This window comes from Talpa europaea (genome assembly GCF_964194135.1).
Source record: "Talpa europaea genome assembly, chromosome: 9".
Lineage (NCBI taxonomy): Eukaryota > Metazoa > Chordata > Mammalia > Eulipotyphla > Talpidae > Talpa > Talpa europaea.
The window spans coordinates 34,432,023-34,458,380 of NC_140076.1; the positions used below are offsets into that span (position 1 = coordinate 34,432,023).

At 48.8% G+C, this 26,358-nt stretch overlaps 1 protein-coding gene across 1 annotated transcript; it reads right to left on the bottom strand.

Annotated features, from left to right (window-relative positions):
* Window positions 1-25,655, bottom strand: DHCR24 (24-dehydrocholesterol reductase; the record flags this gene model as incomplete). The annotated part of the gene is made up of 9 exons (XM_084242625.1): window positions 25,387-25,655; window positions 22,113-22,268; window positions 17,840-17,945; window positions 17,043-17,161; window positions 15,151-15,414; window positions 8,829-8,972; window positions 1,669-1,866; window positions 1,140-1,318; window positions 1-154 (listed from the first exon to the last, which is right to left on the bottom strand). The coding sequence occupies exons 1-9, from the start codon at window positions 25,615-25,617 to the stop codon at window positions 1-3; spliced, it is 1,551 nt and encodes a 516-aa protein (XP_084098751.1). The 5' UTR covers window positions 25,618-25,655.
* Between the last annotated feature and the right edge of the window lie 703 nt (window positions 25,656-26,358).

Genomic DNA, 26,358 nt, shown 5'->3' on the forward strand with positions numbered 1-26,358 from the left:
TCAGTGCCTGGCGGCCTTGCAGATCTTGTCGTACACCTCGGGGAAGGCGTCCTGGCAGCCGAGCTGCTTGCGCAGCTTGTGGTACAGGGAGCCGTCAAACATCTCCCAGAACTCCTCCCGGTTCATGTAGCAGTCAGCATACAGCATCTGGAAACTGTGGGGCAGAGACAGGCGTGAGACTGTGGGGAGGTGGCATCAGTGGGGCAGGGAGGGTGATGGAGTGACATAAGCCCTGTTGTCCTGAATGCGCAGCTGCTTTGTAGTTCAGGAAGAACTTTTGGAGGGTTTCTCTTGTTTAAAAGCCCCTGATGATCTAGAGGCTGTGGGCGTGCAGGAACTGTTATCCCCATTTTGCAGAGGGAAAACTGAGGCTCAGGGCACTAAGTGGCATAGCAGTGGAGCAGAGCAATAGCACTCACACTGCTGGGTTTCTCCCCAGTGCTTGGAGTACCCCTAGGTCACCTCCCTGTCAGGGGCCCTGCTGCTCTCTCCTTATTTCCTCCTGCATAAACGGCATATATTTAAAGTATGCATCTTGGTAATTTTGACATGTGCATACAACCTCGAAACCATCCCCCTGACCACAAACACGACAGCCACCTCCACCCCCACGTTCCCTCTTGCCCCTGTTATCACCACCCTCGGCCGGCCAAAGTAGATCTGCTTTTAATCACCATGGATTCCCCGGCATTATCTGGAAAATTTATAGAAATGGAATCATATGGTATTCTTTTAATCAGCATAATCCTTTTGGGATTTTGTCCATGTTGCTGACGTCAGTGGTGTTTTCTGCGCAGTGCTCTGTCCTGGGCCTCTGTGTGGCTTTTGTAGCTGTGAATCCCTGCCCCCCTCAGCTTTGCTCTTCCAACCTAGCGCAGTGGCCCCTGAAGTGACCAAAGCCTTGCCTAGTGTGTGCCCTGACAGGGGGCTGTGGGGGGTTCACAGGGATGCAGGAAGGGGGCAAGAAGTCCTTTAAGTCTAGGTCCTTACCCTTTACCTTGAGCTTTCTGAATTATAGTACGGCCAGAGTCCCTGCATGACCAGTCTTGCTCTCAGCCCATAGCTGGCTGCTTGGTATAAGCCATACAGGGCCCTTCCCTGCACTACCACCCTCTGCCCGCAGCAGCAACCCCACTCACCCATGCACACTCCGGACGAACTTCTCCAACTGCCTCATGCAGGATCTGGCCTCAAAGTGTTTGACACGCGGCTCCCCATAGGCCCCGATGTCCACATAGAGCTCCGCCTCATCCCCCTTCGGGTGCACCAGGCCCGGCTGGCTGGGCAGGATGAATGGGCACAACCAGATGGGGTAGACCTGGGGGGACCAGTAAGGAGAATGTTGGCGCTTTGTCTCCAATATGTGACAGGCATATGCACCCTTTGCCCCCCACAAAGGGAGGTTCTACAACTTCTTCCAGGGACCCCTCTTTCTAGCTGCTCATACCTTCACCCTCATCCCCCCAAGCCCTGGCTGAGAGTACCCCAATCTAGAGAAGAATACAGCCCAAGCAGCTCAGTGTGCTCAGTACCAGGGCCATGGCTAAGGGAGGGGCAGTTTATAGTTGGGAAAGCAGCAGTCCAGAGGGCAGGAGAGCCCAAGGTCAGCCACGTGGCTTGGGAGGAACCCCATGGACACTAGGAGGCGCCCTGGCCAGCCCCACTCACGTGGATGTCGTTTTGGAAGGTGTGCAGGGCCTGTGGCAGGCACTTCATGGGCACCAGCATGTCCTGGACCACATGGTGCTGCTCATACAGCTTGCGCAGTGTCTCTCCTTGGGTCAGCTTCAGGAGGGAGATCTTGGGGGGCACCATCCAACCGAAGAGGTAGCGGAAGATGGGATTGTTGCCGAAGGGGATGATATCCTGCAAGATGAAAGGTGGCAATGGAGAGAAGGGACCGACAAGTGCTGAGCGTATCCACGTGCCAGGAGCCAGGTCCTCGCCCAGTGCCCCGCCTAAGAACAACAGGCACACACCTATTTGGAGGGGTGTAGTAGTACCCAGGACTTTACCCAGTTGGATCTGGGCTTGGGTGTCAGCTCTGGCATTTAGCCACTTTGATGACCCTGGGCTAGTTACTTCACTTCTCTGAGCTCAGTTTCCTTATCTATAAAATGACAAGATACCAGATGGAAGGCACTCAGCGCAGTGCCTGGAGCAAAACGAGAAGGGAGATGTAATTGCAGTTCTGGTTGCTGAGGTCTGTGCTGGCACACAGAAGGCATTCCAAAATATCTGAGAAACAAATGCTGTTGAAGGAGAAGGATACCCAGAGAGGCTGAGCAAGTTCCATAAGGTCACACACCAGGGACAGGTCTTACTGGGATGGGTGAGGTCTGCCTCCATTCCTGGAACCCCTTATTTAAAATGTCACTGCTTGTGTTTTGGTTGGTTGCCTGTTCTGTTTCCCACTCTGTCTCTGCTGAGTCCTCTCACCCCCCGCATCTCTGGCCTGTATGCATGACTGGATAAATTTAAAAAATAAAATAAAATATCACTGCTCCCCATCCCCTCACACACAACAGCAAATTCTTGTCCACCTCTAAAGGCCAAGCTTGATGACAATGCCTAAGTCTAGGCAGACTGGCCACTTCCTGTTCCCATGCCCTGAACAATGCCAGCCCTCCTGCCTCTCCCAACCCCGGCTCTGGCAATCCTCCCCTGCAGAGCTGTCTTTTCTCTTCCATGCCTCCAGCCACAAAAGAGCAAGCTGTCTGGTTGATACCACATACCCTGCCTCCTCTTACATGCAGTCCCCTTAGACTAGCTACTGGGAACGAGAGCCGGCTAAGAGGCCAGGTGAAGGCAGGTGGGTAAAGGAGAGCTCTTGCTTCTGTCTCACTTGCACCCTGGTACTGCTGGGAAGGTGACATGGAAGGAGACACACGGAAGAGAGACAGGCAGACACTTCAGAAAGACATGGGCGGAGACACGTGGGGAGCTTGACAGTGGCAGCCATTATCTTTATGCCATAATTACTTAAGTCCCAGCTTTCTGGAACTTGCTTCAGAACATCTTTCTGATGGCTCCCTACAAGGTGTCTTAGACTTGTGGCAAGCTTTTGGTCCTCGCTTCAAGCCCACCCTGTTTGGCTAGGTATTTATCCATGAGGGGATGGGTAATTTGGAATTAGAGTGCATACAGTTTTATTGCGAAGCTATTATCCTTTCTTGTTTTCTTGCTCTATGCTCGCTAATTCTATTTAAGTTCTTTCACACTTAATGTCTGATTTGCCTTTGTGCGCATGGATAGCCAGACCTCTTCAGAGCGTGCAAGTTTGGGGGTCCCCGGGTGCCACCTCATTTAGCACTGCTGCTTTCTGATGATACCCTCTGCGCCCCACCAGTTCCTCCATGGCTCCCACTAGCTGGCAACCCTGTTCACCCCTGACAGTGAAGACTCAGCTCCCTGCTCACCATCTTCCTGGCCATTGCCAATGCTCACCTGATAGCCCAGTCTCACAGCTCCTGGGCCCTTGAGGCCAAGGACACTCCATCCATCAATGACCAGGGGCCTACCAAGTCAAGTACCAGGTTCTTTGCTGGGCACTGGGGATACCAAGATAACCGAGGCAGCTACAGGACAAGTGTGAGGAAGTGGGGACAAAGAGATGCAGAGGCAGCCCATCAGACCAGGGCTGGGTGGCTTCCCAGAGAAACCACTATCTTAACATTGAAGGCAGGTGACTCTTCCCCTTTACTCGCCTGGAATCCCCTCCTCAGGAGGGAGGGACCTCTCTGTAAGGGCCCAGCACACAGCATGGCTTTTATTGTTTCTTTGACTGTTTTTGGAAGTCACACATGTGCACAGCAGAAATCTCAACAGTACAAAGGTTAAGCCTCCTCTTTCTCAGCCCTGACCCCACTCCATTCCTTCCCCAATCTGACCTCTTTCCCCTCCGAAAGGCACGACTGTTGTAAATGATTTGTGGACACTTCTGGAGACATTTCTGGACACTTCTTGTTACGTGATGCATAACAAGCAGATGAACTTTAGTAGCATCTTGTGGCCTCCTGCATATCACAGCACTCAGTGCATCAGCACACAGAACCCTGAGCCTAACAATGTCCTGCAGGGATCCATGAACTATGGCCCCAGGACAAATCCAGCCCACACTCTAGATCTCTCAATAAAGTTTTATTAGCACAGCCATACCCACTCATTCACATACTTATTGTCTGTGGCTACTTTCAGGTTGGGAAGAAAGAGCAGCTCCTAGAGAGACCTCAAGGTCCACACAACCTCCATTCCTACTTGGTCCTTTGCAGAGAAGGTTTGCTGACTTCTGCTCTATTGAAAGGATGCACCATAATTCATTTTACAAGTTCTGTATTAATAAATTTAGATTATTTAGATATTTCATTGAATATCCTTGATATGTCTTCATTCATTTATATGTACATCTAACTATAAATTTCTAAAGTGGAAACTCAGTGTGTGCAATTCTAATGGCCATGCCTTCAGGAGCTTGTACTATGTTATACTTGCCCAGACAAGGGAGCAGGGCGCAGTATCCCCTGGCCTTGCCAGCACTGCATGTGATCAGACTTCTGGATCTCTGTCATTCTGATAGGTGAGAAGTGAGGCTCCTCCAGTTTCCTTTCCCTGCTCTTTAATTCTGAGTGAGACTGCATCTTTTTTCTCACATTTAAAAGCCATCTGCATGCCCTCCCCTGAACAAAACAGTCCTTTGCTAGTCAAAAATGCCAACCAGACCCACATATTCCCAAAGTCTCAACCTCAGAAAGTTCAAGTTTGTGTCCTGCTCATCTGCCTTCCCACCTGACCTACCCCACAAGTCATTCTGCTGCCTCTGAGTGACCCAGGGTCCTGTGTCCCTGGCTTCCCTCCTGGCTCTTTCCCCTAAGCTGCTCTTGTGCTTTACTTGCGCCTAGTCTGTGACCGGCTCGTCTGCTCTGCTGGGCTTCGTGACAGGTCAGAGCAACCCAGCCTGAGCCAGGACCCCCGGCCCCAGAGGCAGGCCCCGTGACAACAGCATCCCACACAGCATGCCCAACCAGGGCCTGCCGGTCCTCTTATTGATGTGATGTCACTGTATCGGCCAACTTCTTAGGCTGGCTGAAAGTGATGACGGACAGGGGAAGGGAAGACAGGGCTGTCCAGAGTCCCCATTCTTTTCTGCCCTTCCTTATTCACCTGTAAGCCCCATGGAGTGCTGGCAGAATGTGCGAGTCAGCAAGAAATGAAACCTAAACAGGTGAATGAGTTTACTGCAGTGTTTCCAAGGGTCCTTTAAGAATGAACTACATATGCGTGAAAAGTTCAAATGCTCCCATATTTGTATTTAAAAGCAGGAACATTCATGATAGTCATTTAATTTTTTTATTTTTCTTTACTTAGAACAATATTAAATAGCAAATATTTCTTATAAAGGAGAGACCATGGAAGGAAGGAAAAATTTTACAATTTAGGACCTTCAAGTTTTTCTCCTGCTTTTTGCACTGGACCCTGCGAATTATCTGGTCCTGACCCCAAATATTGTTGATTGAGAGGGGGAAAGACCTGAACCAGCCAGACCTGGCCCAGTTGTGGTAGGAACGGACTGATCCTCTAGACAGCAACTTCCTAAGGGTTAAGCCCCAAGGCCTGGCACATTTGGCTTGCTGAAGGGCCCAGCTGGGCAGGGAGGAATCTGGGGGAGGGCTGCCAACAGGAAGATAAGGAGTTAACCTGGGAGAGAGGGGAAAAGACATACACTTGAAACTGCTTATCACTTTCTTTCTAGAAGTATCCTGGCTTCTGTACTTCTACTGCAATGGACACCTTGGCGCTCCTCCACTCAGATGCCGCCTCCAGGAAGGCACACAACCCCTCCTTGTGGGGGTGCTGGTTGCAGACCATCCAGCTAATACCTCTCCAGGGAGCTGCCCTGGGCTGAAGGCAGCTTTTGCTGTGACTGTGTAAAAGCTCAACTGCTCCCTTTATCTACCCTGCTTCCTCTGTCCCTCACAGCTGAGGCTTCAGAGAGTTCTCCAGAATAAACTTCCTATGTGCAAATCTTAGCCTTAAAATATCCATCCTTGAAGATTCTTCTTTTAATTTCAAAAATTACAGGTCAGTGTTGAAAGCATAAGACCATAAGACAAACCTCACTTGATTCCTAAAGCTGTGATTTAAAATCTGTTCAGTCTTTCCTACTCTTTTTTCTCTTGAACTCCTACTGCTCTAAGTCACAGTGACCCTCTTGCAGCTAAGACCAGAGGTCCACTCTGGTCACTCAGCACACAGAAGTCACTCAGTAGCACTTGACACAACTGTTCATCTTCCTTCCTGACAGTGTCTTCCCTGGGTTTCTGGGGTGCCAGTTCTCCCAGGTTCTCTCCTGCCCTCTGACCCTCCTCTCCTAATTTGCAGGGTGGCCCAGGGCTTGGTTCAGGGACTTTTCTTCCCATGCTGTCTCACTCACCTACTCCCACGGCTGCTGATGTCCACATGATGTGTGCTGACACTGCTCAGCCCTGGAGAAGGGCTGCCTGCTCAGCATCCCACCCAATGTCTGAAAGCCCTCTCAGACGATGTGTCCTGGACCAAACTTCCAATCTCCCTTCCAAGATCCCTCTTCCACATCACCCATCCCTCTTCCACATCATCCAATCACCCTGTTGCTTGGGCCCCAAAACTTGAAATCACACCATGGCTAATCTGTCTGGAAATTCTATTGTTTGGTTCAATCTTCACACTTACCTCCCAGATCTGACACTTCTTTCTACCTCCACTGCTACCTCCCTGGACAATAAAATCTTTCTTCTATTCTTCCAATCTTGTCCACCCTCCATACCCATACCCACCATCTATTCTCCAGAGTTCAGTGCTATTCTTTTAAAACAAAAATCAGGTCATTAACTTTTTTTGTGCAAAGCCCTCTCCTGACATTTATCATGCCCAGAATGTTAGACCCCAGCTCACACAATATATAAAACTTAATGAAAAATGGATCAACAACCTAAATATAGGAGCTAAAACCATAAAGTTCTTAGAAGAAAACATAGGACTAAATCTTCATGACCTTAAAACTTCGCTAATGGATTGTTAGAAATGACACTAAAGGCATAAGTAACAAAAGAAAAACATAGATAAGCCATACTTCATCAAAACTAAACATGTATGCACACTGAGGCCTTCCCGGGGGAGTGAAAAGACAGTGTACAGAATGGGATAAAATATCTGCAAATCATGTATCTGGTAAGAGTCTAGAAAACTTATAACTCAACAACACACAAATAATCCAATTACAACTGTGCAAGGAGTAGACAGGTACTACTTCAAAAACCACACAAATGGCCAACATGCGCATAAAAGGATGCTCAACATCATTAGTCATTAGGGGAAATGCAAAATCATGATGAAATTCTACTTCACACCCATTAGGACAGCTATAATTAAAAAAATAATAAAACTAGCAAGTGTTGGTGAGAAAGTTGAGAAACTAGAACCTTATGCAATTGGTAGCAAGGTAAAATGGTTGTGCCATGGTGGAAAACAGCTTGACCATTTCTCAGTAAGTTAGACATTGAGTGACCCTATGACCCAGAAATTCCATTGCTAAGCATATACCAAAAGAACAGAAAGCTAGTACTCAAACAAATACTTGTACGTGAGTGTTCATAGCAGTGTGACTCAAAATACCAACAGGTGGAATCCACTCAAATGTCTGTCCACAGAGGAATGGAAAAACAAAATGTGGTGTTTCCATACAGTGGAGTATTAGCCAGCTGTTAAAAAGGAAATGATGGACAGCCATGTGTTGCTTAGCAACAGGGATACAGTCTGAGAAACGTGACTTCATCACTGTATGAATATCATAGTCCTACCTTATAAACTAGATAGTATAGCCAAATAAACACTAGGCTAATGGGATAGCCTCCTGGGACCATCCTCTGGTCCTTCGTTGACTAAATGTTATTGTGTGATGCATGCCTGTACTGACACAGTCTTCCATGGGGGTGGACCTTGAAAATATGATGCTCCATGAAAGAAACCAGATATAAAGGCCACATGTTGTATGTACCCACTGATATGACCTATCCAGAACAGGCGAATCCATAGAGATAGGGTTGGGGAAGGGGATGGGGCGGAAGGGGGAGTAACTGCTTAATGGGGAAGGAGTTTCCTTCTGGAGTGATAACAGTGTTTGGAACTAGACAGACGCAAAGATACTAAATACTACTGACATGTATACCTTGAAATGGTTGATTTTATGTTATGTGACTTCATGTCAATCTTTAGAAAAAAGAAAAAATAACCCTGGCAATAAATTTGAGGCCTGGTGCTCTGGGGCCGCCTGTGCCTGGGGCATCCTTCCCTGGAGTTCTGTGTGACTTGTCCTCCAGAAGTTCAGGTCTCTGCTAACAACACATCTCCCGAGAGGCCGTCCCTGACCTACCCCCTGCACACTTGAGACATCACTGCTCCCCAGCTCTCCCCGCACCACAGCAAATTCTTGCTCACTGCTCAAGACCCAATTTGCCAGTGACCTTTGGCCCTAGGCAGAACTAGTTACTTCCTGTTCCTGGGCCCTGCACAGAGCCTGTCTGTCTGCTTGGCTAAGCTTCAGTTCCTCCAGGATGGACGGGGTCAGTTTTCCCCAAAGTATCTGGCTCAGATGCTCAGTGAGAGCCTGCTGTTAAGTGAAGATGGTCGGTTCCCTTAAAAGGAAAGGACAGCATCCCTGCGAGGGTGTTCCAATACCTCAGGCCGAAGCCACTTTTTTCCCCCCGAGAGAGTGTGGCTGCAATGTTACCCGTCCTGGTTCCCTGCCCGCCCGGCTTGGAGGAGCCAGGGCTGTTGGGAAACCCGAGCTTCACCTGGAGTTCCCAGAAGATGCTGCGCGTGTGCCGGTGGTAGTAGTGTCTCAGGGGAATGTATTCCAGGCCCTGTCGATTTGTCTTCAGGTAGTTCTCCACGTGCTTGAAGAACCACGGCTTGTAGTAATTGCCAATGCTATTCAGCTGAAATGACAGAGGGCACTGTGTCAGCCCGCAGACAAGCACCGAATGACGTCAGGGTGTAAGGGCGATACCCGGCTTCTGTTCAGCACTCCTGGCCTTTTCAAAGCTCTTCCCTGTCTATTATCGCGTTTGAGACTCTGAAAGCCCGGTGAGGTTAAGCACAGCAGGGATTCACTAGCAGAGAGAGCAGAAGCTCAAAGAGGTTAAGTGGTATGCCCAGGGCCCAACAGCTCATTCCTGACCGCTGTCTAGAGAGCTCAGTGACCTCATTTTAGTCTGTGCCTCCTTCCCGGGGAGAGACACCCCAAGGGCGCATGTGGAAGGGCATCTCCACAATGCAGGGCTCCAGGCAGGGGAGCTGCCCCCACAGAGCATGATCATCTCCTCCTCACTGAATCCTGGCTGACAGCACTAATTAACCCGGCACTCTTCCTGCCGCCCCAGGCTAAGCCCACAACCGTCTGGGCGCAGCACTGCCCCCGGCCACCACCACGGGAGGAAGCTCCTGTGCCTCTCCAGCACCACCTGCTACGTGTCCCAGGGTGATTTAGCCTCTCTGGGTCTCAGCTTCCTCATCTGTGAAATGGATGCTGGGCAGGTGCTTTCAGGGAAAAGCACAGAGGCTGCCTGGAAGGAGCAGAGGCTCCAGGTTGGGCGGCAGGGGGCCAACCAGGAGACCCTGGTTCACTCACCCACTAGTTGCTGCCAGGGGCAGGTCTCTCTAGAAATGTTTCTTTACCTGCACAATGGTAATAAAATTATACACTTTGTATAAGTTTTGTTGTGCCTATTAGAAATTACACACACACCCACGCACAGGCCCCATGTCAGACCAGCTCCTTGAGGGGGTGGGAGAGGCAGCACATTTTATGGGGCAGGTAAGATCATACCAACCGGCCCTGGAAAGGATTAGGCAACAGTCAAGTGGAAGTCCTGGAGGAGAGGGGTAATGTGGCTGGAGATCATCGGGAAAGAAGGCAGGAACAGAAGCTGAGTGAGCCCGGGGAGGGGTGTGGAGAATAATCACCACCACATGCTCAGTGCCTGTGCTCAGGGCAGGCCCACCCACCCATCAGCTCTCCATCCTCTGCGCCACCTTGCACGGCTGGGCCGGCCCTGTCTCACTGATAAGGAAACCAAGAATCATCAAGGTCAGATAGATGACCCGAGGCCACAGGGCTGGCAAGGGGCAGGACAAAGACTTAAACCATCCCACGTTGCAAAACAAGGCTAAGGTCAGATGGCAGAGACCTGAATGGTGGGCTCTGGCGTGTGGGCATTATCAAAAACAAACATAAAATGTTTTTCTGATTCCAAAAGCAACATAAATTCTTGATGATACTTAAAACACTGTAGAAATATGTAATTTGGAAAAGAGAATACCCACCCTTGAGCGGTACAAAAGCTGGCTTAAATTCAGTAGGTTTTGGGGCCTCCCTGGTGGCGGGAGGGTTAAGATGCAGCCTGTGAGGCTGCCAGCAGCCTCTGCAGCACGAGTTCGATCCCCCGCCAGGGAGCAGCCATGCCAGGGAGCAGCCCACATGGCACGGCAGACCTCTCCTCGCTCCCCCGCTACAACCCTCAGCTGTGTACTCCGGTCCATCTGCCTCTTCTGTTCCTCACTCTGTCTCTGGTGAATCCTCTCACCCCCCTGCACCGCTGGCCTGTACCCCAGCTCTTGTGTGCATAAATGAATAGATCTTTAAAAAAAAATCAAAACAGTAGGTTTTATTTTCTATCTACAGACACACGCTGATTTAGAAAATTAGGACCATCCTATGCTATTTGCCAATTTGCTTTTCCCACTTAAAACACACTGGGCTGATCTTTGTCAGGTTACTTAGCCTCTCTGAGCCTCATTTCTGTACAGGCAGTGTGGACACATTGCTGACCTACTGGACTGGTTGGGAAGACTAAAAAAAAAAAGTGCTACCCGTAGTGGGAACACGCTTTTATTGGCCCCCCCACTGGCCATTCACCCCCTCCCCATCCCCTACCCTGGAGCCAGGCAAACTCCATCTCTGGCTTCCAACCCTTGCTGCCTAGCTGGGTACAGGCCCACTGTGCCTCAGGTCACTCTGCACGGAGGACCAGGGGCCACAATGTGGCAGGAACTGGAGCTAAAGAACCTGTCTGTCCAAGCCGGTTTCAGCGTAGATAGCATGGGACAGGGCAAAAGACACTATAGGCTGGCTCGGCCTGCTAAACAGGAACATAGCAACCTGATCTAAGCCCAGGTGGGGCCTGGCCACACACCTGAGTGGCACCAGCTGCATAACGAAATCAAGACTTGGGGTACCTGATGTTCCAGGCCTCATCAGGAACCTTGATGCCAGGGAAGCCCAGGATATGAGTGAGAACCCGGAGAGTCCATCTCTCCACAGCTGCTACCCAAGCTCCAGTTCAGCACTTAGCTAGTCAGCTACTTTCTCTCTCTGGGCTCCCCTGTAAAATGGGGGTGGGCTGCCTCTTGCAGGGCCACATTGGGCCTGCCTTAAGTGCTGCTTCACTGATTCCTGAGCAGCCTGCCAAACTAGAAGCAGTGCTCCTCAAAAAAGAAGTCTGATCTTCTTGGGGAATAAGAGCAGCACATTCAAATATTTCAAAAGCGGTATGACTCCTGCTGCCTATTTGTAACCTGAAAAGGGCTCTAGTACATCAGACATATGTCAGAAGTATGGGTACAGTGAGGGTGGTGTTGCTGTTGACCCCCTTCTCAGTTTATCGCTACTGGCAGCCTCTAGGGCAATGTCTCAGAGAAGCTGGACCGTCTCTGGCCTAGACATCCTTGTCAGGTCAGAGGGGCTGGGCGACCAATGCCGACCAGGCTGGGGCCAGGATACGGCAGAGCCAGGGCCCTTGGACTCCATGTGCAGCTTTCCTGCTCCTGCTCTAATATCCCATCCTCCACGCCATACAGTGCCCCACAGGGAATGGGGGCTCCATCAATGTTTGTGGATGATGCCATGTTCTACAGGTTGAAAGGAGGACACCAAATACTAAAGGAGGAGTCACAGATCCAAGTTTAAAACTGCCCCAAGGGCTTCCCTGGCAGTGCAGGGATTAAAGACAGCGCTATCAAGCTATTGCCAGCCACTGCAGCACGAATTGGATCCCCTGTCAACCAGCCAGGGAGCATCCCACATGGCACAGCAGACCTCTCCTGCCTCGCCCGCCTCTCCCCTCAGCAGTGTATTTTAGTAGATCTGCCTGTTCTGCTCCCCACTCTGTCTCTGGTGAATCCTCTCACTCCCACACCTGCACCTCTGGCCTGTACCCCAGTTCTTATATGCATAAATAAATCAATCAATCTTTAAAAAAAAAACCCACAAAACTGCCCCAAGCTAGCTGTGTCTTCAGAGCAGTCCCTTTCTTATTCATTTCCTTTGGAGAAGGAACTGCACCACATGATTTTCAAGTCCTTTCCAATTTTAAAACATTTTAGGTATGTGGGTATCGAAGCTTCTAAAGAGTACCTATCCTGGGGCCTCCCCGGTGGCGCAGCGGTTGAGCACTGGATTGCGAAGCTGCCCACAGCCTCTGCAGCGCTGGTTCGATTCCCGGCTGCTCCCTGGCCGGCCACCGGAGGGGGGGTCCCACATGGCACGCAGACCCCTCCTGCCGCCCGCTGCTCCCCTCAGCAGTGTATTTCAGTTCTTCTGCCTGCTCTGCTCCCCGCTCTGGCTCTGGTGAATTCTCTCACCCTCCCGCGCTTCTGACTGTACCCAGTGCTTGTATAAATAAATAAATAAATCTTTAAAAAAAAAAAAAAAAAAAGAGTACCTATCCTCTGATCTGCTAATTCTACTTTAAGATATTAGTCAAATTATAGACAAAACATACTCATTGCTACACTAATTAGAATCATGAAAAAGTGGAAGTAACTTGAAATTTCAATTATGGGGCAGCGATTTAGTCAGTGATGGACTTTCACTTAATGCCCATGTTTCACAGTTGTGACAGTTTGGAAGACACAACATGGAGAAATGCTCATCATGATACAAAGATGAAAACACAAATTTGAACAGGTGATCACAACTGAAGACCAAGAAACCAAAAAACTGCACAAGGAGATGTTCAACCTTGTAATTAACCTGAAAATTGCAAAATAACATGAGACACTATTTTTAACCCTTTCAGATTGGCAAAAATGAAAGAGCAATACTATCTGGGTTGGCAAGGACGCAAGGAAGGGCATCCTCACACACCATCCCTGAGTGGCCTGCAGCACAACTTTCTCAGAGGGCCCCTTGGTGACAGCTGTCAGCACAGGCACCTCCCAGATCTTGCGGCCGCTCCAATAAAGTGTCACAATGAAGTGAGTCAAATGAATGTTTTGGTTTCTCAGTGCATATGTTTACACTTTACTGCAATCCATTAAGTGTGTAAATGGGACACAGAGATAAAAGTGAGCATTTGCTGTTAGAAAGGTGGCACCAATAGACTTGTTCAATGCAGGGTTGCCAAAATCTTCAATTTGTAAAGAAAAAGGCAGTATCTGCAGAGTGCAATGAAGAGAAAAAGAAACTTAAAAGAAACTAAAAGGAGCTACACCTGTATTTAATGTGCTCTAGCCTTTGGGGTGGGAATCCCATTTCTTTGGACTCAAACCTATAGAAATGCTCATACAAGAGCCAAGGATAGATGTAAAAGAATCTTCAATGTAATCTTGCTTGTAAGAGCAAAATATTTTAAGCAATATAATTGCTCCTCAGTAAGCAATGAGGTTAATTATTTACATGCAAAATGGTGGTGTTCTATGGAATGAAATGAGGGCATGGCCACACACCCACACTCACACTCACAGAAAGAGGCCTTGAAGAATGCACACCATTCTAAGTGGTTTTGGTTACTCCAGGAGGGTGCCAGGGAGGGGTTGGGGTGGGCTGGGGAATATACTTCAGCTTTTTCTGTCTATATTTCAACACTGCGATGCTACTTTTGTGATTTGGAAACTTAAAAGAAAAATCTATGCACTGCACCAAAGGAAGGGAAATAAATAGACTGGTTACCAAACACAGCTGGCTTTGCTTCGTGGTTATAGGCAGTCTTTTCTTTCTTTTTACTTGTCTACAACTCTCTAAGACTCTCATAATAAGGACAAATCCTTTCTAAATGGAGGAAAAACCGCTATTAAAAATTGCTATTAAAAATTGTGGGCCTGGGACTCCCCTGGTGGCACAGCTGTTGAGTGCTGGGTTGGGAAGCTGCCCACAGCCTCTGCAGTGCCAGTTCGATCCCTGGCCACCGGCGAGGGTCCCACAGGAAAAAAAAAAAAAAAATTGTGGGCCTCCCTGGTGGCGCAAGGGGTTGAGTCTCAGCACTGTGAAGCTCTCAGCAGCCACTGCAGCATGGGTTCAATCCCTGGCCAGTGAGTTAACCCACATGGCACAGCAGACATCTCCTGTTTCGCCTGCTGCTCCCCTCAGCAATGTATTTCAGTCAATCTGCCTGTTCTGTTCCCCACTGTCTCTAGTGAATCCTCTCACCCCCACACCTCTGGCCTGTACCCCAGTTCTTGTGTGCATAAATAAATAAATTTAAAAAATAAATAAAAAATAGGGGCCTCCCTGGTGGCGCAAGGGGTTAAGCGTCAGCACTATAAAGCAATGCAGCCACTGCAGCAAGAGTTCAATCCCCAGCCAGGGAGCCAACCAGCATGACACAGTCTCCTGTCTTGCCTGCTGCTCCCCTCTGCAATGTATTTCAGTCAGCCTACCTGTTCTGCTCCCTACTCTGTCTCTGGTGAATCTCTTCTCAATTCCCGCACCTCTGGCCTACACCCCAGCACTTGTATGCATAAATAAATAAAAAATAAATCTTTAATTAAAAAATTGCATAATGTGAGCTGTAGGAGTGGCAATCTGGATTCTGAAGCATCAAATTAATTCCTCAAATATTGGCTGTATCATTCTGTGGACGCTCACATGATCTCTTGGACTCGGTTTCCTCATCTATAAAATGGGGTTGCTGTGAGGCTCAAAGATCACACCTAGCAAGACACGCAAGTGGAGGCAGAGTAAAGGGGTGAGCTCTGATGAGAAGATCCTCTGGCCCGAGTCCCAGGTGAGCTGGTCCAGGACACGCATTAACAGGGTAGCTGCCAAGATAGGGGTGGGGCCGTGGCTCCACTCGACACACCCTGGACCTTTTCCAGGGCAGCTGCTGCCCCGCCTACCTTGCTGGGCTCTGCCTCGTCCGTCAGGACCCCGGTCATGATGACAGCCTCATCCAGGGAGTAGAGCAGGCCTTCCACGAAGTGGTTCTCTAGCCGCTGGGACTCACGGGTGAACTTGTCGCAGATAGCCTCCAGGCCTCTCACGGGCTCAAACCTCAGCTTGACGTACTTCTTGGCAGGGATGATGCGAATCTCGGCAGCTACCAGGAAGCCCAGGGTTCCACAGGACCAGGGCACAGCATAGAACAGGTCTGAGTTTTCCGACTGTGAGGGAGTGAACACATGGCAAGAACTTGAACTCTGGACTCCAAGTTACTGCACATGGTCAACAGGGGCATGAGGAACCAGGCTAAATTCCTCTTCTATCACCATCTTGTGTAAACTCCAACAAGGAACTTCGTAAACTTTCTGGACCTCAGTTTTCCCTCGGCAACTTCTGCACGACATTTGACCTTCCATCGCCCTCTATTAGGGATGCCCAGAGAACGCCTCCTCCCTTCTCCACTGGGCGGCCCCTGGCCTATTCAGGGGGAGGCCGCAACCCCACTGCCCACAGACCCAAAATGGGGCACTAAAGGTCAGGGTTGAAGGGGACATTAAAATGCCTCCTTTTGGGTCATTACCTACATTCACAAAGCCTTTCCCATCCATTAGCTGCGGATGGACACTCCACCCCCAACACAGAGCCTCAGGAAGCACTAGCACTCCCACCTGAACAGATAAGGAAAGCAAGGTGCTCAGAGGTGACATGGCTCAGCCAAGGCTCCCCAGAAGTCAGTGCAGTGACTTATTCCCATCCAGTGTTTAACTGCAACACCTCACCTGGCTTCACAAACCTGCTTCAAATGATCATTTTCTTGTTCTGGTATTTGTCTTGGAAATAGAGAGCTGACTTTCCATATGGCCAATTCAAATTCAGATTCTTTTATTATAATAAAGCTCCTTGTGAAAAGGAGTGGGGTACAGTTGGACTAGGGGGTGGAACAGGGAAGCTCTGCAGGACAGAAGCCTCCAGAACAGCAGAAGTGGGCCAAGCTAGTATCTCTGGTTCCTACCATATGGGGTACAGATGGCAGCAGTAATAACCAGGTGCCTGCCCTGTGCTCAGATTTATGTTAGGAGCTTCACCCAAGCATTTAGTTTTCCTCCTGAAAACATTTGTCAGAGAAGGGAAGTACTTCACAAATATTTGTCTCCTTTCTCTGTTGGCAATAAATAGGTCAGAAGGCAGGGCCCAGCCAGTCATCTAGGGAAATGTGATGAATTGACATGACTCCGGAAAGGGGTTTCTCTTGTCCAAGTCCAGAGATCTCAAGCCAGAGTCCCGCCCTGGACTCTTCCAAGAGGCCAGCATCTCTGGGGACCTCTTTGAACATCTACTACTAATGTAGAGGCCTGTCCCCCTCATTCCGGGTGTCTCTTAGATACGCTGGGAGAGAGCTGAGCTTATTTTAGTTTCAATCCCATCCCACACCTTAGCAAAAAATGCCCAGTAGAAGTGTCTTCCATTTGTCCAAAAAAGTTCCTCACAGTATGTGATATAGAGCTCAGAAGCAGAGGCTCCAATGTGGTGCAGTGAATGGCGAAGGACACTGACCTGGGAACCCATAATCTGGGCGTGAAAACCTTGGGGAAGTACAGTCACTTCTTCTTAGTTTCCTATCTGTATATTGTGGCTAATAATAGTACCTATCTCTAAAGTTGTTGAATTAATTAAATGCCTTAATATACATGAAGCATTAACAACAGTGTCTGAGCACATAGTCTGGATATAGACACAGGCTGAACAACTGTATTTGAAATGAAGCACCCCTGGGGAGCCAGCTCCCCAACGCCAGGGTTCTAGATGCCCAGGGTTGGCTGGTGGGACTGTTCCCTGTCTCTGAGCTCACCAGTGTGCACCGTACAAAGCTGCCATCGGCCAGGACCAGTTCGTAGGCTGTGCAGATATGCTGGAACAGGCCATACTTGTGGGATGATGATTCGATGCCTGTGCCCATGATCAAACCCCCTGCAGAGACACACATGTTAGCCAGGTGGAATTGCAGGGGGCAAGTTTGGGGAGAATAGGGTAAAGGGAACTTCAGTGGAGCTAGGGAAGCTAAAGCATGAAGGAAGGTTATATGGGCTATCCTGTCTCTGTGGATCTAGAGAGGAGAGAGGAAGGGCTAAGCTGGGAGTGTGAGGGTTTGCTCGGGGGGTGGGGGAGGTGGTAGGAGAACCCCATCAGGACATCACACCCTTACCTCTGGCCAGACCCAACTTACAAACTTGTGAGCACATTTGGAGGGACTTTAATGAAAAGGAGGGTTAGATCTGTGGTGGGAAATGTGTTCTATGGGAACAGTTAAAGGAACAGAAAGTATTTCCCCCAAAGAAGACAAGGCTTTGTGGACCATGAATTCCATAGAAGGAATGACAGACTAGGTTTATTCTGAGTGCCCAGAGGCTAGAACTGGAGCAAAGGATATAGGTCACAAGGAAACAGATTGGAGTTAGAGATGAGAAAGTGCTATCTCATAATTTGAGCAATTCAGAGGTAGATGGCGGCAGTGGACACCCTCTCTTTGAAGTTGGGCAAGTAGAGACAGGATGACTTCTGTCATAGATGGGATGGGGCGACTCCTGAACTGGGCAGGAAGAGGGCCAAGGCGCCTCAGGCCTGATCTAGGGTTGACTAAGTCCTCACCCACTGTGAGGTCATCCAGCTCCGGCAGCACAGGCAGAGTCCAGCCAATGGAAGTCAGGAGGGCAGTTACCTGACCCATGGTCACCAAGGGCTCCACGCGGACAATCTGTTGACACAAAAAGAGACAACTGAGTCATAAGCAGGCTTCCAGGTCCGACGGAGGCTTCTGCACACAGATGGCACTGTGACAAACCTTCACGACAAAGAGGGCAGGCAACCCTCCACGGCTGCTACAGCCCTTTTCTAGAGCATTCCATGCCTTTTATTACAGCAAATGGGGCTTCTGGCTCTGGGGTTCCCTAGTGTATAATCTTATCCTTTCACATATCTTTACACTTACTTTCTTTTTCCTCTAGATTATAGGGGGAAAAATACTCATTTATTTGGAAGAAACAGCATATAATCATCCATCCTTCTACAGTTTTTCAGAATTATCAATGCTAATACCAGAGAATTTACTCTCAGTCTTTTTCCATGCATATCTGCATAACTGTTTTTTATGTTTTATACACAAACACATACACATACTTTTCTTGCTTTTTAAAATTTAAAACTTACTATGATTATCACCTCTTATCATTAAATGTTGGGAAACACAATTTTTAATAAACACATTAACATACCATCATGTGAACTTCTGCTTCTAGCCAAGATAGAGCAACAGGGAACAGATGTACCCTGCTGCCTTAAACACACACACACACACACACACAAAAAAAAAAAAAAAAAAACCACATAAAAAACCACAAAGCAGGCAAAATACATGAAATAGAAGTTTTCAACAGAGAGGACATCGGGCAGTGAAGTAAATGATCACTGAGAGAGAGAGACAGGCAACAAACCAGGTGAGTTCTGGGAATGTGCCAGCTAGCTGCCTGGAGTTAAGGCATGCAGGAAAGGGAGGCCAGGTACAGCCCAGGGGACTCCGGGTTGTGAGCCCAGAAGACCAAGGTGAAAGAATTGCAAGACAAAGACCAAGGTGAATAAAATCGCAGGACAGAGTACCGGAGAGGAGAAAATTATACCCACACAAGGCTATTACCTGAGGCTAAGGCCAGGGAAAGAACCACTGGAAAGGTTAATGTGCAATAGTGTCAGGGCTCAGATGGCAGGAAATATTGTGGCCTATTCTCACAAGCTGGACTGAAAAACCTCATGATTCACAGGGCACTGGGTAGAGTCATTAGAATGGTCTTGTGTCAGCAGTGGGGAGAAATTACCCCCAGATCTAAATGCTGTTCTGATCCCACCTGAAATCTCAAGACCTAACAGGACCAAATTACTTCCCAGTAACTTGGTTGTCTCACAGGACAAGCATAAAGAGATTTCTGGGACTACAATACCCAATAAAGTAAAGTTCATGAAGTTTAAAATCCAATCACGGTTTACCAGGCACGCAAAGAGGCGGAAAATTTGATCCATAATGAAAAGTAAAATGTTTTCAGAAAACACACCCAAAATTATCACAGGTATTAAAATTAGCAAACAAGGACATTAAAATAGTTATTAGTACTATTTTCCTTTTGTTCAGAGAATTAAGTAGAGATTAAATAGATAGTAAAAAGACCGATATCAAACTTTTAGAAATGAAGACTACAACATCTGAGATGAAAAATATACTGGCTGGGATTGATGGCAAATTAGACACTGCAGAAGAAAAGAACAGTAAATTAAAAATGAACAGCTTATCAGAGAGCTGAGCTGTGGAACAACTTCAGTGGCCTGATGGCAAGGCTGGTGAACACATGGAGCATGGTGGAACTGGATAGAACATAGAAGCTCCATATTCTTCCTCATACCTTGCCCTACACATCTCTTCCATCTGGATATTCTCAAAGGAGAGAGAGGAGGGGACAGAAAAAAATAGCTGAATAAATAAAGGCCCTGAATTTTCCAAATTTCATCAAAATTTACAATGAATGCCAAGCACCTGGATTATGAAGAAAGCAATACCAAGGCACTTCACAATAAAATTGCTCAAAACTAGCAATAAAGAAGAAATCTTAAATGCAGTCAGAGGACAAAAAAGACACAGTACACGCAGAGGAACAAAGGTAAGCTTTTTGGAAACCATGCAAAGAAGAAGACAGTTCAGCATCTTTCAATTACTGAAAAAAAAATATCAGCCTGCAATTCCATACCGAATATCTTTCAAATATGTACACAACCTTTAGGGTGGCTACTATCAAAAAAAACAGAAAAGAATAAATCCACAGTCACAGGCAGAGATTTCAATATCCCTCTTTCAATAATAAGAGAATAGAAAGTTCATAAGGAAATAGAAGCCTTGAACAACATTATCAACCAACTTGACTTAATTGACAATTATAGCACACACCACTCTCAAGCAAAACAATACATGTTTTTAAAAATACTTGTGGGGACTCCCTGTGGTGCAAGGGGTTAAGATGCAACACTATGAAGCTATCCATAGCCTCTGCAGCACGAGTTCAATCACCGGCCAGGGAGCTACCCACATGGTGCAGCAGACCTCTCCTGTGTTGCCTGCTGCTCCCCTCAGCAGTGTATTTCAGTCAGTCTGTCTGTTCTCTTCCCACTCTGTCTCTGGTGAATCCTCTCACTTCCTGCACCGCTGGCTGTGCCCCAGTTCTTGTATGCATAAATAAATAAATAAATCTTAAAAAAAAAAAAATACTTGTAACATCTAGCAAGACAGACCATATTCTGGGTCATAAAGTAAATCTCAATACATAGAAAAATGGTCTAATCATACAAAGTATGTTTTCTGACTACAAGTGAATTTTCCAGAAAGATCTGTCAAAAATTTGGAAGTTAAGGTATTTCTAAATAACCCATGAGTCAAAGCAGAAAGGGAAACCAGAAAGTATTTTGAGCTGATAAAAATAAAAGTTTACACATCAAAATGTGTGGGAAGGCTTTAGAACATTGCTTATGGGCAAACCTTTAGTACTAAATATCTGTATTAGAACAAAGTTCTAAGTCAACTACCTCAGTTTCTTCTTTAAAATACTAGAAAGTGAAGAGTAAAATTAAACCCAAAATAATAAAAGGAAATTACAAAGATCAAAGAAGAAATCGATGAAATAGAAAACAAAAAATAGGGGGAAGAAAATCAATGAAACCAAAGTTAGTTCTTTGAAATCAATGTAACTGATTACCATGTAGCCAGATGGATAGATGGCTCAGAATAAAACCAGGTACACTTTACCAACATCAGTGAAAGATATGACATTGCTACAGCTGCTAAAGATGTTCAAAGAACATTATGGAAATATGATGAATAACTTTATGTCAATAAGTTACACAACTTAGGGAAATGGATAAATATTTTTATATGTAAATTACCAAAACTCAACAAGAAGAAACAAAAACCCTAAAGTGCCCTACATCTATTTTTTAAATTTTAATTTGTGGTTAAAAACTTGCTCTCAAAGAAAAACCCCAGGCCTACATTATTTCATTGGTTAATTCCACTAATTACTGAACAAAGAAATTATACTAATTCTACACAAATTTATTGAGGAAGATGAAAAGGAAGGAATACTTGCCAACTCATTCTTAAGAACTTACAATTTATAAAGTCACAGTAATCAAGACAATGTGGTATTGGCATATGGATGGGCAAACAGCTCAACAGGACAGAAGAGTCCAGAAACAGACCCATGTGTATGGACAGATGCTTTCAACAAAGATGGAAAGGCAATTCGGGGTGGGGGGGGAATCATCCTTTCAATAAAAGAGTGCTGAAACAGAGATCCACATGCCAACATAATTTTTGGGACCCCTAGCTCATACCTACCACATGCAAAAATTAAATGAACCACAATCCTAAATGTAAAATCTAAACCTATAATAATTCTAGAAGAAAACATAGGAAAGAACTTTTGTAACATAGATTAGGGCAAGATGTCTTACAAAAGACATCGAAAGCACTACTTACAAAAGAAGAAATTAATAAACTGGACGTCATCAAAATTAAAAAGTTCTGGATTTCAAAAGACAAGCCAAAGCCTGGGAGGAAATATTTGCAAACAACTGATGAAAGATTTGTTTCTGAAATATATAAGAAGGAAACAAACAACCCAATAAAAAATCTTGGCAGAAGGTTTGTACAGGCACGCCACCTAAGATGACACACAAATGGCAACGATGCACATGAAGAGACTCAACCAATCTCTTTCACGGTCATGAGGCTCTGGAGGATGGCAATGGTGAGCTAAGCTCTCCACGAGTCTCCTACACCACGGGCAGTACCCTGCTCACTCCCAGAGCCAGGAGCACATGCTCTCACCTGCTTCTTGGTGTCCACCTCCAGAATGTCCATCAGGTTGATCATGATGTTTTTGTGTGTCTTCTTGTACTTCCCGACGCGCAGTGAGACGGTGAGCCAGCCGGGGCGCCCTGTGCACATGAAGGTCTTGCTGCCCTGCTCCTTCCATTCCCGAACCTGTGACCACAGACAGAGGCTGAGCTCAGAGCCCTGCTTTCAGGAGAGGGGGCTAAAACCCAAGCCTTTGCCCATCACAAACATTTACTGAGCTCTGCCTTCTTATAGGCACTGGCCTTCCCCTCTGATATCTCCCAGGCTATGAGGCTGACAGAAAAGTTGAGCTGTCGCAACAGTATAAAGTAGAATAAAGAGCTAGAACACAGGATCAAAGTGCTTGGGAAACATTAACCCTAACTGGGATCTTCAGGATACGGTTTGTAACAGTGAGAATAGCAATTATATAAATGATAACCAACCACCGGGTGTGCCCACTGTTCCAGGCACATGTTGTACACACTGTCTTATTAAACTCTCACAACAATCCTAGGAGGTTGGGATCACCAGTTCCCTTGGCCGATAAGAAACCTGAGAGGCAAGATAACTGCTCAAGGTCACACAACCACTGAAGGGCACAGCCCAGATCACAGACAGGACGATCCACTGTCAGCCTGGAAGGAGAAATGGGCTTGTATGAATAGTGAATGGGATAAGACTAATGCTTCCTGAGGCTTATCATGTGCCAAGCCCCATTTTAAGCACTGGTGTGTATTGACTGAGCTATCACTTGGAGGGGGAGTACTTTTGCGAAGTCTCTCCTGTAACTGACCAAAGGACAAACCACAGGGAACAAATGACGTAGATGACAAGCCCAGCAGGAACACCAGAGCAAATGTTCCCTTCCCGCTGAGACACACGAGAGCAGGAAGGTGGATATCTGTTGCTGTGATGTGCAAAAACCCAGTTCTTCTTCATCTGCTTCTAACATTCCCTTCTTCCTTTGGTCCAGGTGATGTTCATTCTACACCCTCTACCCCAGGAGGTGGGCACATGACTGAGCTCAGTCTCTATCCTCCCGGACACAGCGACCTGTTCAGGGATGGACCTGGAAGCCACATCTAGCCAATAAGACCAGTTCTAGGAGAGGCACTCTGGCTTTACCTGGGCTGCTAAACTGGTTGAATGTTAAGCCAGAAACTGTTGCTCCCCACCACCCCTATTGGCTGGGGAGCAAACTGTTGGCTCCTCCCCAAGGAGATGGCTTTCCTGAGAATGAAGTCAACTCAGAAGAAAGCAGAGCCAGAGATGGAAGATGGATGGAGACGGAGACAGGGAGTGGGATCCTGATCAGTCGTGCCTGAACCACTTTACTCCTGGACTTTTCAGGACCTCAGTCAATAAAGTCCGTTTTTGCTCAAGTTGAGTCTGAGTTGAATTTCTATCACTTGCAACCAGGAGTCTTGGAGAAGACTGTGTTGAGTTGATGAGGCAAACAGGTCAACATGGAGAAGAATTTTCCTACCTTCGGAGGGCCAGGTGCCATGTGAAGTGGAGGGTTTTGAGGGCATTATTGAGGAAGGCATTCCTGTGAGTGGGGGCTGAAGGGCCAAGAGAAATGATTCTTCCAAGCACGCCCTGCCAGCCCGACCCTGCCGTCCCAGATATGACATAAGCTCAGAGGTGTGGAGGGTATGGATTGGGGGTCTCGAATTCAAGCTGAATGGTGCATCCCAGAAGGTTATGTGGAAGTCATACTGGTTGGAGCTAACCACGATTTTTGTTAGGGAGTAAATACATTGGAAAGTCACCTTTGTGACTTTGTGTCAGCCAAAAAGGGAGGGGAGGACCCGGAAATAGGGCAACTCATCAGGTAGCTATTGCAACCATGATGAGGCAACAGAACCAAACCAACAGGGAGATGGAAAGTGTTGGAGAAGAAATGTCGGCATTCAGACTATGAAATCAGGCTGACCTGGGTTTCTACCTATTTACTAGCTCTATCACATTGGGCACATGATTTACAACAGACACAAGACCTAGCAGGGTTGCTGTGAGGATTAGAAATAGGACATTAGCAGCACGGGTTGTGTGTGACACATGGCAGGTCCAGGGCTGTGGGCTGGTCTGGCAGAGGCTCTTGTCCTCTTGTCCACAGTGAGTCCTTTGGTGCAGTTTAGGCAATTAATTACTCACTGGTTCAACGGGTCAGAGGTGAGTCAGGTGCCTTCAAGGCACCCACACTCTGATGGGGGAGTGAAGCATGTACAGGGAGAATCTGAAACCATGGAAAGAGCTGGAGGGTACAGTTGGGAAGCCAGGGTCTAGAGCTGTAACTGCGACCAGCAAAACCCAGAGCTGTCAGAGCAAGGCACTCCCAGACGCTGCCCTCTCCCACCCACCAAGGGCTACTACCCCCCACCCCCCAGACTCTCAGCATCCATCTTCATGCTCCTTTTCCGAGGACCCACCACAGCACAAACAGAACATGGAGGCTGCTACACCTGCCATGAGGGTGGCCGCAGGAAACAGAATCTCTTTGCAACCTGATGCCCATCAGTGAGGAGAACTAGGAGGGGCAGAGGGAGTCAAGAAAATACCTAAGCTCGATGCCCATGCTAGCCCTGGACTCGAGAAGAGGGCTCTACTCTGAGCAGCGGCAGGGGCACAGCTTCTGCAGGGCTGACACTGGGAGGATGGAGTTACTGGGAGGTGGCTCCTTGCCTCGCCCAGAGTGAGCACCCAGCCTGGTGCAGAGGGTGGGTGCTACCTTTTCACTTTTCTAAACAGCTCCCTGCAGCTACAGAGTAAACTCCAAACTCAGTCTCTCCCACAACCCAGCGCTAAACTGACTTTCCAACCTTCTCCCACGCTGGACCTCACACGAGAGTCTGCACCGGACGCAAACCTCCCCCGCTCATTTCCTCCACTTTCCAGTCTCCAGGGCCAGCTCCACCTCCCAGAAGCCTTCCCTCCCCTGAAATCTCCAGGGCCAGGCCGTAGCTACCGCTCACCTTTCCCTAGCTACGATCCTTTCCACCCAGCCAGCCACCGCACGCGCGCTGCACAGCCGGCACTCCACAAACATCCGAGCAATGATCTGTTCCCCCAACGCTTTTGCTCACTCGGTTTCCTCCCCGGGAAGCCTTCTCCCCATTCCTTTTCCGTTTAGTTCCAATGCGCCCCAGCGCCACCTCCTCCGTGGTCTCGGCTGCCCCCGCACCGCGCACCTCCCAGCGCCGCGCGCCCCGCCGAGAACGCACGGAGCCCCGCGCGCGGCGCCCCACGCGGGCGCGCTCACCTGCTTCTGGATGTCCCGTACGCGCTGCTCGTGCAGCCGCGGCGCGCTGCTCAGCTTGAACACCACCCAGGCGCGCACGTAGTAGTAGATGTCGAAGATGAGCGAGAGCGGCAGGAGGAAGAGGCACACGAACACCCAGCGCTGGTGGATGAGCACGAACTCCAGCCCCTTCACGCGCACCCAGAGCAAGAAGAGCAGCGCGCACACCGCCAGCGACACGGCGGGCTCCATGGTGGAGCCGGCGGCGCGCCGCGCTGGGGAGGGGGTGCCGGCTCCCGCCGCCTGTCACGGACGCCCGCTCCGAGCCACCCCGCGCCGGTCGCCGCCCGCAGCCCGCGCCCGCCGGGGGAACCCGGGCCGTCCTGCTGCCTCGCGATTGGCTCGGGTCGCGAAGGTTCGGTGGGCCGAGACCCGGGTGGAGACCAATAGAGAGCCTCACCGGAGATCGGACCAGGAACCCGCTGGTTTTATTGGCTGCGGCGATCAAGCCGCTCCACCCTCTCTCTCCGCGCGCGGGGCGGGGTGGCCGCCGCTCGGCTGCCGGCGGGGTCAGCTCCGCGCTGCAGCGCCCCGGGGGCTGCCCGTGCGGGGGCGGCGGGACTCGGGTCTTCCGGCGCTGGGGGCTGCGGGGACCGCCCGTCGCGCGAGGGCGCGGCTGGTCCCTCCCCCGCTCCTCCCGAGGTGGCGCCTCCCGGAGAGGCGCGTTAAGCGGTCGCGCCTTGGCTACCTCTCCAAGGGTGGGGGGGCCCTGGGACTCGGGGCCAGGCTTCCTGCAGCAAGGCTGAGGGCTCTGGTCACCAAGGGGGGAAACCTGGCCTTGCCCTTGGCAGGTCGGGTCACCCCGTGGCCTCAAGTCACCTTTTTATTTGTCGGTGTGCGTTCTGTAAATTCATCTGAATTATGCGCAGTCCTGGGTGGTGGGTTGTGGTGGAGGCCATAGTGGACACCTGACCCTGAACTTCAAAGGACTTT